General features: G+C 45.1%; 1 protein-coding gene across 1 annotated transcript in view; it reads right to left on the reverse strand.

The window, feature by feature from the left end:
- The window catches only part of LOC113918158 (cartilage associated protein), a 28,117-nt gene that overhangs the window by 11,377 nt on the left and 3,330 nt on the right, over positions 1-13,410 (reverse strand). Inside the window, exons 2-4 of the mRNA XM_027586381.2 lie at positions 9,561-9,710; positions 6,710-6,881; positions 988-1,116 (exon numbers count right to left, since the gene is read on the reverse strand). Coding sequence (XP_027442182.1) covers positions 988-1,116; positions 6,710-6,881; positions 9,561-9,710 — 451 coding nt within the window. The remainder of the gene's footprint in view (positions 1-987; positions 1,117-6,709; positions 6,882-9,560; positions 9,711-13,410) is intronic.

Consider the following 13,410-nt stretch of genomic DNA (forward strand, 5'->3'; position numbering starts at 1 on the left):
AAATGACCCAACCAAGGGACATTTCAGGATATCTCATCACATCCTTAGGTGAGATTCAGGCTGTCATAATAGCTGGTTCACTGCTGAAAGAGGCAAGTTCCCTTACTCACAAAGCTCTGGTGTAAATGACTGCTCCAGAGCCTTCTCAGGAATAATCCTGATTAGCAAAATTAAAAATTTATGTATATACATACAGAAGAAAATTTTCTTCTTTTTTTCCCTTTTTTCTTTTTTCTTTTTTTGTCCCTTTTTCAACCTTCAGCAGACATCCTGCAGAGGACAGGAGGTGGTTGTTGCAAGCAGAGAGAACTCAACAAAGAACAAAACAGCCACAGTGGGGAAGGGGGGCTGTGGGAGCCAAGGTCACCGGTCACTCCAGACAGCGAGCACGTCCCTGATCGGGAAGGATCCTCCTGTGCGCGTCACCACCACAGTATCCCCACTCAGATGACATCAGTTACGGGGAGAGGAGGAAAAGGCAAAGAGACAGACTCTGAAGCCTGAACTCCGAATCACTTTCTCTTTGTTTTCCTTTGACTCCTTGGAATGTTCTGATCGATTAACTCGAATTTCAGGCCCAAGGAGGACCAAGTGGGACTCAGTCTGGAAGGGAAGGTGGATGATAGGGAGGAGATAATGCCACATGCTAGTGTACGACTACCCTAAGCAGTCCACACGTAGCAACTGATGAGGTTAGTACAAATTATCTCCAATTTACAGATGAGGAAACTGAGGCACAGAGAAGTTAGGAAGTGATGAAGCTGAAATGTAAACCCAGGCAGTCCAGCTCCAGGCGCTGTGCCCGGAATCACCAGGCCTTGCTGCCTTTTCGTGCAAAGCACGCACCAGGGCTGTCAATGCGACCTTGACGGATTCTCTCAACAACCAGAGGTCAGGGTTATTACCCCGATTTTTTACAGATGGGGAAGCTGAGTCTTAGGAGGATTAAGGACCTTGCCCAAGATCTGGTAGAAGATAATTACTTACATTTGTAATAAGCAAACTGCAAATAATGATACATGGTGGCCACAAATTTCTCCACCGGATAGCCTCCTATAACGGGGGTGAGGTTCTTTTCACATTGTAGTTTGCATTCCAACACCTCTACGTAATGATCTGAAAGAAGACACACAAATTCTCAGAGCAGTGCATCCATCAGCTTCTCAGTACCGCTTCTGCCCCCCTCAACGATCCAGGTAAAATGTAAAGATGATAAAGGTAAAATACTTGCAACACTTACGATAAAAGGGCTAAAACCCTTAATATACAAAGTTCTTTAAAATCCGTAAGAAAGGGCACCTGGGTGGCTCAATCATTAAGTGTCTGCCTTCGGCTCAGGTCATGATCCCAGGGTCCTGGGATCGAGCTCTGTATCGGGCTCCCTGCTCGCCAGGAAGCCTGCTTCTCCCTCTCCCACTTCCCCTGCTTGTGTTCCCTCTCTCGCTGTGTCTGTCTGTGTCAAATAAATAAATAAAATCTTAAAAAAAAAATCCGTAAGAAAAAAACAAACACCCAATATAAAATGGCCAAAGGATGTTCACGGAAAAGAAACTGTAAAAATGGCTAATAAACACTGTGAAAAGATGTTAAGCCTCATTTGTAATGAAGGAACGCAATCCCACCTAAAATATTTTAAACTGCTAAATTGGCAAAAAAAAAAAAAAACTACAAAAAAAAAGTTTTGTTGAAGTAGGGTTGACACACACGTTACGTTAGTTTCAGGTGTACAACACAGTGATTCAACAAGTCTATACATTATGCTGTGCTCACTACAAGTGTAGCTCCCATCTGTCATTTAAATTGGGAAAATTAAAAAAATTTGCTAACAGGGGCACCTGGGTGGCTCAGTCGTTAAGCGTCTGCCTTCGGCTCAGGTCATGATCCCCACGTCCTGGGATCGAGCCCCGCATCGGGCTCCCTGCTCCGCGGGAAGCCTGCTTCTCCCTCTCCCGCTCCCCCTGCTTGTGTTCCCTCTTTCGCTGTGTCTCTCTCTGTCAAATAAATAAATAAAATCTTTAAAAAAAAAAATTTGCTAACACCCACTGTTAGGGAGAAAATGGTGAAACTTACACTCTCATAGTCTGTTGGTAGAAGCAAAACAGGAACACATTTTTTGGAGAGCCATTTGGCAAAATGCATCAAAGGTTAAAATGCACATATCCTCTGGCCCAGCAGTCTACTTCTAGGAAATTTTCTTTAGACATGGGCACACATAAGCATTGTTTGCAACAACAAATAGACTTGGAAAGAACCTGAATGCCAATCAATAGGATAGTGATTAATCAATTATGGTATATACAAACAACAGAATCTATACCGCCTTTATTTTTTTTAAAGATTTTATTTATTTATTCATGAGAGATGCGGGGGGCAGAGGGAGAAGCAGGCTCCCCAAGGAGCAGGGAGCCCAATGCGGAACTCGATCCCAGGACTCTGGGATCATGACCTGAGCCAAAGGCAGACACTTAACCGACTGAGCCACCCAGGTGCCCCTCTATACAGCCTTTAAAAGAGAATAGGTAGACCTAAATATGATAACAGAGAAAGACATCAAAGACTACATTTCTCAGCCACCCTTGCAGTTGGGCTGGGGCCACATGACTGGTTGTGCCATTGAAATGTGGACCGCAACAACTAATGAATGCTACTTCTACCGCTTTAAGGACTGGTCCCTAAAATCCTCCACATGATCCTTGGCCCCCTCCCTTTTCTCCCTTCAGGTAGCTAGCGGCAAAAGACTCCATGATGATGGTACACGTTTTGTTGGCAAGACTGGGGAGGACAGGCACTCTCACACATTTTTGCTAGGAATACAAAATGGTAACTTAAAATACGAAATAATTTGCAGAAATATTTACTCTTTGAACTATTAATCCCACTTATGTTGATTCTGAAAACATACCTCCACACTTAACAAAAAGAAAAGAAAAGAAAATGCCTAAAGTTCCCCATTGCAGTATTACATGTAATAGCAAAAGATTGGCACAAACCAAATGTCCATCAGATAGTTGAATAAACTGTGGTGCATCGTTCCCTGCACCCCTCAGTGGAGTAGTCAGCAACAACAAAAAAGAATGACTCTCTCTATGTGCTAGTTAGGGTATACTGCTAAGTGGAAAAAGCAAAGAACAGAACAGTGTATAAAATATGGTACCTATTCAGTGTGAAAAAAGCAAACAAAAAAATACAGAAAAACAGACGTACATATATATATATATGACCTTTATAGAAAACAAAGAATCAGGCAAGAATCTTCAATACACACTAAATTGGTATGTGTTTGGTAGTAGGGGAGAAGGTAGAGACAGTCTGATGAAGACCAAATTGTCCTCGTCTTGAAGTATCTTTTCCCAAATTATTTATTAATATCAAAAGGAAAAATAGTATTGCTGAGAAGCTGGAAACTGGAAATTACCTTAACCGAATGCTTAAAAGTGAACATCACCAGTAAGGGGCAAACAGACACCACAAGCATCTGGATGGGATACCCTGAGAAGCATACTTCCATAGTGTTCCAGCCAAAAGTGCACAACCTGAATGTAATAGGAACCCAAATTGAGGAATATTCTATAAAGTGACTGGCCTGTATTCTTATATATTTTTTAAAGATTTTATTTATTTATTTATTTGACAGAGATAGAGAGAGCAAGTGAGTGCAAGCATAAGCAGGGAGAGTGGCAGGCAGAGGGACAGGGAGAAGTAGACTCCCCGTTGAGCAGGAAGCCTGATGCAGGGCTCGATCCCAGGACCCTGGGATCACGACCTGAGCCAAAGGCAGACACTTAACGGAGAGAGCCACCCAGGCGCCCCTAGCCTATATTCTTAAAAAAATATCAATAGCATAAAAAAAAAAAAAACAATGGCATAAAAAGAAAGGCCAAGGAACTGTTCCAGATTAAAGAACACTGAAGAAAAATGACAAATAAATAGGAAACATGATATTGGACTGCACTTCACCAGGAAAGAAAAAGCTCCTAGAGGACATTATTGGAATAATGGAGAAAATTGGAATATAAACTATAGATTGTATAAAAGTACTGTCTCAATATTAAATTGCCTGAATTCAGTAACTGTATTGTGGAGTCTTGCAGAATATTGTTATTCTTAGGAAATATACTGAAGTATTATGGGGTAAAGGGTCATGATGTATGCAACGTACTCTCAAGTGGTTCTGAAATAAAAATAATTATACACACACATCCAGAGAGAATGATGAAGTAAATGTGACATAATCAGTGTGAAAAATTGGTGAATTTGGCTAAAGAGTTTATGAGAGTTCTTTGTACTACTCTTGCTACTTCTCTACAGGTTTGGAATTACTTAAAAATAAAAAATTAAAATAAAAACTAAAACTAAAAAATTATTTTAAAATAAAAATTTAAAACAAAAAAATTTTCTCAATTATCTATCTACATATAAAGATAGAGTTATAGAGATATATCTTAGGTAGATCAAAGAAAAAGTGATCTTTGCTTATTTTTGTAGGAAAAAAAAACCTTTTAGAGGTATAAGCCAGAAGCTAATAAAAATGGTTACCTTTGGGGCGCCTGGGTGGCTCAGTCGGTTAAGCGACTGCCTTTGGCTCAGGTCATGATCCCAGAGTCCCAGGATCGAGTCCCACACCGGGCTCCCTGCTCAGCGGGGAGCCTGCTTCTCCAACTCTGACCTCCCCCCTCTCATGCTCTCCCTCACTCTCATTCTCTCTCTCAAATAAATAAATAAAATCTTTTAAAAAAATGGTTACCTTTGGGGTGAGTGGAATGGGTAGAAGAGATGTGGATAGAAGCAAGACTTCCTTCCAACTGCCTGTAACTCCTTCCTCCCCTTCAGCCTAGGAAATAATAACTCAGCTACTAGTAGCTCCAGGGTATCAGTTTGCCCCCCTGGGGTTCACCTTCACCCACACTTCTATAAATAAATCCATCTTGAGGTATCCTCATATATGTCTGCCATCTATCTCCAGTCAAGACCCTGACTATACAGAAGACTTATTTTCTACAGTATATCCTTTTGTGTCTTTCACAATTTATACTATGTGCATATATGTTACCTATTCAAAAATGAAATAAAGTTCAAGATTAAGTACAATGCAGGTGAGGTGAGACTATTTCACTGGGGTTAAGAGGTAAGACTCCAGTCAAAACTGCCTGGGTTCAAATCCCAGCCCTTCCCCTGAGGACAACAAGCAGAGTACTTAACCTCTCTAGGCCTCAGCTTTCCCAGCTGTAAAATGGGGAGAATGCTAGTACCTTTCTCATAGGGTTGCAAACTCGAGATAATACCCATAAAGAGCATAGAACAGGGCCTGGCATCTAGTTAGAGCATAGTAAATGTTACTTTTTCTAGTAACTGTCTTTTATCTATAGTCAAAACACTGCAGCTCCAAGTAAGCACCCTTTTTGTCCCCCTCCTTCAGTTTGAGTGTAAGGAGTACTTCCTGACATTACAGGCCGGAAGGGATGCTGGAAGGAATGACCTCTCACCAGCAGAGGTACACTGGTTAACAGGTACTACATGAGGTCCAGCATGAGCACCAGCAGCTGCCAACATTACAGAGAAAGAGACACCCAGACATCCGGTGCCTCCTGACACAAGAACTGAGCACCAACTAGGAAGCCGTCTTGTGCCCCAACTTCCACAAAAAAAGAAAATCAAACCTGAGCCCGATCAAGCCTCTACATCCAGCTACAAAGTTATAAGAAATAAAGAGAACAGCGGACCAAGGGGATACAATTAGCAAAATCCAGACTATGGGAATCTCTACAGGGCGAATGATCTGGTTTTTTTCAATAGCCACGGGGGCAAAATAGACATAGAGGAAGAACCTACCAGTTAAAAGAGATTTAAAAGACAACCAATTTGCTACATTATTTCTGAGGCTGGAAGACGTTTTGCTGAGTGAAATAAGCCAGTCACAAAAGGACAAATGCTACAGGATTCTACGTATCCAAGGTACATGGGGTAGTCCAATTCACAGAGACAGAAAGCAGAGTGGTGGTTGTCAGGGGCTATGGGCAGAAGGATGGGGAGATGGTGTTTAGTGGGTGCAGAACATCCGTTTGGGAAGATGAAATGATGGGTGGTGGAGATGGACAGCAGAGGTGGCCGCACATCAATGCGCATGTATTATATGCCACTGGACTGCACTCTTAAGGGTGGCTAAACTAGTAACGTTTTATATAACGTGAGTCATGAGTTGCTCTTGGGCCCATTTTTATTTTTCCAAAAGCCTGTGGGGGATCTGTAACCAGGCAGGGCTGATCTGCTGGACCCCCTTTCCAGACCTGTGCTTGATTAAACACCATACTCAGGTGTTTTTCCAGAAACCCCTACTAAATCAAAGGCTGGACGTGTGGGTTACATATTACCTCCCCAGCCACCATTCACACTAAAGCTCAAAAGTTTCTTGGAGGGGCGCCTGGGTGGTTCAGTCCGTTGACCATCTGCCTTTGGCTCAGGTCATGATCCCAGGGTCCTGGGATTGAGCCCCCCATCGGGCTCCCTGCTCAGCGGGGAGTCTGCCTCTCCCTCTCCCTCTATCTACCACTCTGCCTACTTGTGCTCGCTCCCTTGCTCTCTCTGTGTGTCAAATATAGAAATAAAATCTTAAAAAAAAAAGTTCCTTGGAGTCACTCAAGCCACCAGGAAGGCATGCGGATGCCACAGGGCAGCTGTCCCATTCACGTGTGTAATACTGCCCGCCACCAACCTGCGATGGAAAGATAGAAATCCTTGAAGTCCTTGATCTCCCTGGAGCCCTCGCAGGCTGCGAGACACTCGTAAAAGGCTTTGAAGAAATCGGGAAGGGCCAGCTCCATGTCCGTGACGGCCGTCCTCCAGTTCTCGCCGTTGTAGGCCCGCACCGCCCGGATGAACAGGCTCTGGAAAGCAAGAAGAGGTGGGTGAAGCTCCCAGACAGGAAGAAGGCAGGCCGTCCAACTGAAAGGAGTCAGACCACCGTGGAATTCCACTCTCATTGGTCCCAAGGAAACCACGCTGACCCTTACTTAAAGATGAGGCCAGCCAGGAACTGACTTATATCTAGCTTTTTCTATCCTATGTACAATGGCACACTTCTTATTTAATTTAATTCAAAAAGTAGGAGGTGCTTGATAATAAAATCAAATTCAAATCAAGAAAAAAAGAAAAGCTAGAGTGACAGAAATCAGGGCAGTGGCCTCCGAAGGTGAGGGGTTGGGACAAATGCTTGACTGGGAAGGGGAGATGAAAATATTCTATGTTGTGACTATGGTGGTGGTTACATACTCGCATACCTTTACCAAAACTCATCGAGTTATATACTTAAAACTGGTAAATAAATTTTAAATAAGTTCTACTTCAATAAAGCTGATCTTCAAAACTGAAGCAGAGAAAAGATATAAGCTTTAGAGCGGGTGCCAGATACACTTCCCCCAACAGTTAAGTATAAAATAGGAATGCCAAGCATTAGTACTAGTTACTAGGGGGGCGGCCATGGGCTGGATGGTGGAACTTCAAGAAATTTCTGCTACCTGTTGACTGGACCAGATAAAAGAGAGGTAACGAAGGCTGAGGAAGCTGCTTGGTCTCACAAGAAATAAGTAGAGATCTTGGGCACATGCACGACCCTGCTCACGTGGAGGGTCCAGAACAGGCCTGGAAATAAGCGTGGCACACTCCATTTAGAGCTCCTTTTCAGCTGCTCCAGAATGGGGGTGTCTAAGGACCACCCCTCAGACCGGAACTCTTCACCAAGCTTAAGGTGTCAGGGAGAGAGGGTGATCTCCCCTAGACCTCCTGGGCAGGCAGCATCCCCTGGAAATCAGGCAGGCAGAGAACTGAACCACTTGCCTAGAGGCTGGGAAAACGAGCAGCAACGTCAGGCAGCTGGCTCTGCAGGGGCGGCAGGGTGGCGGCGGCAAGAAGAAAGCCATGCATGGCAGGGGGAGCCCTGGGCACACAGCCGGGCAGCCCCACCACACCTGGCAGGACTCCAAAGAGGGAAGGAGTTAGGCACAGTGCACTGACCATGAGCACTCAGCTCTGCTCCCCAGGCCCAGTGAAAACCACAGGCAGAAATCCTTTTCACGGGAGAATGGAAAAAGGGCCAGCAGCAGGCAAGACATTTCAACTTTTGGAAGGACAGAAAGCCAAATAATCACAGAGGAGGGTCTGGGGGGAAGCGACCTCCCCTCCCCCACTATGCACTCCACTACATCACACACCTGTCGGCATTTGCAGGCACTAGCGACCACAGAGACTGGTGCTAGGCCCAGAACAGAAGGCAGGGCTGAAAGTCTGAACAGGGCTGTTGGAGCCCCACCCATCTGTGCACCCAAGGGATCCCACCTCCCAAAGCTGCTCCTCACCAGAGACTGGTGATTTATTCTAGAGACTCTCTATCTATAAAGGCTGTAGGGTCAGGGATCAGGCAGAGCAGAGCAAGAGTTGAGGCATGAGGCTAAGAACCAAGAAGCAGGTAAAGTCTCTGACTCAGCTATGAGGGCCCCACCCCTCTCCCCAGACTGGCTCTCGGACACAGGCAGACAAGCATGACACTTCACTAGTCCTGCAAAAGGCTGGAGAATTCTTCCCTGGAAAACTGAAGGGCCACCAGAATAGAGACCCTGCATCCTATATTTGAGGGTCACCACCAATGACAAAGTAAGTTTGCAGTCTGGTCACACGACTGGTAACCCTAAAGTCAGTCCTTGGATACTTTCAACACATCCCACTGTTTTCAACCCTGCCCTAACCCTTCCTTGGTACCCATGCCCCTGGCATCCAAACTCAATAGATCTGGACAACAGTAAGTGCTCAAAGGAGTTAGTCTTCCTCATTCAATCCCATCAGACTCCCCTTCACAGATGCTTAGATTTCAGTAGTAGCCTCTAATCTGTCAAGTCAGTCCTCCAAGATCCTCGATTCCCTTTCCACCTCAATACATACGGTGTGTGTGTGTGTGTGTGTGTGTGTGTGTGTGTGTAAAAAGATGTGTCTTCTAGTTTCATCAGAAATGGAAACTTATGCTCCTGTTTCTTGTATTCTTGGTCATTTTTGGATGATCTCCAAGACATGTATTTATTCCTCTATCTTAAAACTAAATGATCAAATGACCTTATTTCTTTAAAAAAAAGGTTTATTTATTTATTTTATAGAGGGAGGGAGAGCAGGAGTGGAGGGGGACAGAGGGAGAGAAAGAGAGAGCATCCCAAGCAGACTCCCCACTGAGCGAGGAGCCTGACATGGGGCTTGCTCTCACGACCCTGAGATCATGACCTGAGCAGAAATCAAGAGTCAGACACTTAACTGACTGAGCCACCCAGGCACCCCAAAATGACCTTATTTCTAAAATACAGCATTTAAAGGAAACGTGGCTTTAAGTGCATCATGGAACATAAAACCTCATTCTCAAATGGGTCAACTTTGTGCTAAAAAGTCAATCATTTCCATTGTCATAATATTCATCAATGCCATCAAAAACCATTAGAGGTCCTTAGATGTCAATAGCTATTCATCAAGATCCACTTCTTTAGCCACTCACACTGCAGCTACCTTGCTGTGTAAAAACCCAAATATACCTCGAATGACTTGGTTTCCAAGTCCTTAATGTAGTCCTCGGCATCAGGCAAGCTCTTGTAATACGCCATGTTTCTCTTCATCATTTCATCATCAGGATGCTTCAGTAGAAAGGTGTGAGCAGCAGCAATGGCTTTTGGAAGATTATTCGCCTGAGTACAACAAAGTAAGAGGAGCTCTACTCAATGGAGGACGAGCAGTGATTTTTGCAAAACAAGAAATGTTCAGTCCTTCATGTAACTCTGTGTTTCAACACAATGCTTCCAGTTGAGGGTTCAGTGACTTCCATGGCCCATCAAGCCTTGCACTCTCTTGCTCTCCAGCTTCCAATGGGGTTCACCAGTGAGGAGCCCCAGTGGGAGCCCGAAGGAAGGCAAGGGGGTAAGTTGGGTTACTTAATCTCCTGGCTCCCTCCTTTCAGTCACCTTGGGCCGCTATTGGCCCTTAACTGAAGGTCACAGCTCCTCTCGAGGTGGCCCTCTCTGGATAGTCTCGCTCCTTCCTGCTTCCTGGAACTTTCCTCTCCAGTGCCCTTTTTGGCCCAGGGGGAGTCACATCCACCATTACTAGCCTTTGTAAATAATCACCTTTCAACATCCCTCTAATTACCCAGTGGGACTACACCACACCTTTTCTGCTGGAAAAATATATTAATATTTTCCAATATATATATAGTGGAAATATATATATATGATATATCTCCAAATATATAACTATTTTCCCAAGTCTCTCACAGAACCTCCTGCTTTACCATTCTTGATGACCCCCACCACCATGCACTCATCTGTTCACTCAGCACACATTTGTCGAGAGCCTCCTACACGCCAGGTGCTATCCTAGAAAGTGGGTCTGTAACAATGAGCAAAAACAGGGGAAGAAAACCCTGCCTCCATGTGTGATACACTCCAGTATGCTTCCATGTATCTCTCAGCAACCTCGATTAAGGTCTCTGGCCCTGGAGCTTCAGGTCTGGCCCCCTTGTGGACAGTGCCCAGAGGGCAGAGGTCCTCTGGGGGGAACCGTGTGTTGGGGGGTATGGGCTAGAGCGATACGGACACCTCCCTGTGTGGACACTTGGCCAACAAGCAGTGGGCCCCCGCGCTAATGTGCTGTCTCTGGCTATCCCCTGGAATCATGGCATGACATGCTGTGGGAGAAGGGAAGGCACCCTACATGTGCACAGAGACTCCTCCAGCCAATCCAGAGCAACGCTCAGAGGTGGGAATTAGGGAATTAGAGAGAAAATAAAGGAATATCTGGTACATTCTGGATTTCTGAGAATCAGACGGTAGCAGATTATCTGTATGAAACAGGACTGGTGCTGAGTCACGTGGAGACAAGGCAGCGGCTGCACTGGAGAAGGGCTGGGTAGTAATGAGGGCAAACTCCCAGGTGTCAGTGCTGATGTTCTGGAAGCGCCAGTCAGTGGCCTATGTGGGAATGCCTTTCAAAGAGTTCTACAGAACGCCTTACACCCCTGGCCAGAAAAAGGCTAGTCTGCCAGCTACAAGGAGGGGAGGACGTACGAATGCAGCCCTCTAAAGCATTTGCCAATGAACTGCGATTGTCTAATTCTCAGAAGAGCACTTAGAAAAGGGGCACAGAAAGGGATTTTTAAGGCCTCTAACTTAGGACCTGAGTTTTAACAAAACAGAACCCCTTCCTGGAGAGGAAAGGGTGATTTATTCACTTCCGCTTGGGCCCTGCCAGCTGGAACATGGAGCCACATCTTGGCAGCTAACCTGCTGACAGAAAGCCAGGTAGGTTCTGGAGAAGCTGGTGGGAGCACTACCCTCCCAGGTACTCTGGAGAGACAGCCACCTGCATGAGAGGACCCCAGCTACCTACCAAACAAGCTACTCCTAAATCGACCTCAATGTGGTGGCAGGCCCTGTGGCTAGGGGTAGGGGTGGGGGTGGGGAGACAGAGTCCTTGTCCAGGCAAGGTGGGGGGTAGGAGTGCCTGGGAGGGGGCCAGCTCTACCCGCTCAGAGTTTAACAGTCATTAAAGATTTGATCAAGCATGGGGGCACACTTTTTGCTCGGCCTACGGGGAAGATGGGCATTTCACAGAGATGCAGCCCCGGAGGGAACCCACAGCTGATGGTGTGGACCTAAGATGGGCTGATGACATAAACCCCTATGGTGGGCTTCAGGGCTACCCACCAGGAGCACCTTCTCTGCAAGACCACACATCCGTGCGTCTTTACCTCCCTCTGACAGGCCAAACCCACCATCCCCACCCGTGTGTTCAACTGAGACATCTGTCCTTAATCAGTGAAACGGAGGCCTGCAAACCAGGGCAGCACAAGAACACTGCTCAGCCCTGCCACAGCAGACAGCTTTGTCTCCGGCACCAGCCTCCAGCCTTCGGGTGCCCGGCACAGTGTATGTGCCTGCCACCAATCATGTCCTCATACCCACACACCGAGTTGGACAACAGAAACATCATTAAGGAAAAAAATAAACCATACAGTAACACAACCTCAAATCATTTCTTCAGTGACTTTCAGCTGAAGCAACTAACTGAAGATCCTGGCTTACTAACAAAATCCTAAACCTTTCCTGTCCTTTAAGAGATCTCAAAATACCAAGACAGATGGCATTTCACCTACTTTAAGTAAGTGATTGTTACAAGACCGGTGAGAGGTTTTGAAGAATAGCTGTGACCATCCTGACCTTTGAGGACACCATCATGAAGGAGAAAACCTTTGCCTTCTGGTCACATTAAGTAAAATACTCTTCCCCTCCTCCCTATATCACTTGTTTCAAATTCATCTGTAGATAAATCAGCTTCTACTATCCTCCAGTTTTAAAAAATAAAACATTTCCCCCTTGATTATAAAACAAATTTGGTTCAGACAGTATCTGGCAAAAGCTACACAAAAAAGAATTAAATGAGCCATTTTTAGCTTAAAACACAGTCCCTTAAGAGCCAACCATTTTTCAATGTCCTGGAGCTTTATTAATCTTATCTCCTGGTTCTATTTTAAAACCATTTTTTTTATTGCCAGGACAAACATTCACAAAACCGATACTTTATAAAATGTAAGCACAGAAATAACAGCTTTTCACCTATTTAGGGTTTTGTGCTTTTTTACTGCTCTTATGAATGCAACAACATAAGGTGGCTCTGTTTCAGAAATATGAAAAACAGACTTGCAGTCCAAAGACTCAAAGCAAAGTTTCAAAACAAAACAACTTCTACCTCCAGAGTCTGGAATATGCCATGAATCTATTTTTGTAGTCATTAAAATAAATGCAATATATTCCTTTAAAAATCGCTTTTAATTAGATAAAGTAGAAACTGGACTTTGAGAGGGCTTTCTTGGCAAAACCTGGTAAGGATCCGCCAAGATAAAGTCGCTTTATCCAGGAACAGGGCATTCAGCCCATTCTTAAAATTTGCGGGTCCCCAGAGAAAGGACTCCAAGGATCAAGAACTGCAATTTGTGGCTATTTTTAGCCAGCAATCACAGAATTTTTTTTAAAGATATTATTTATTTATTTGAGAGAGAGAGAATGAGAGATAGACAGCACGAGAGGGAAGAGGGTCAGAGGGAGAAGCAGACTCCCTGCTGAGCACGGAGCCCGACGTGGGACGCGATCCTCGGACTCCAGGATCATGACCTGAGCGGAAGGCAGTCGCTTAACCAACTGAGCCACCCAGGCACCCTAGCAATCACAGAATTTAAGCAGCCACAAAGAAGGAGGAAGACAACTGTGTTAAATTCTAGATGAAAGAGAGCCGGGACCAATCCTGATGAATCACAATGCACAGTTCTGCTCCTCTAGGCAGGGTGTGTGCTCCCGAAAAGCCCCTGCCCTGTCCTGGCCTCAACTTCCTCCTCTT

Source organism: Zalophus californianus, chromosome 1 (assembly GCF_009762305.2).
Source record: "Zalophus californianus isolate mZalCal1 chromosome 1, mZalCal1.pri.v2, whole genome shotgun sequence".
NCBI lineage: Eukaryota > Metazoa > Chordata > Mammalia > Carnivora > Otariidae > Zalophus > Zalophus californianus.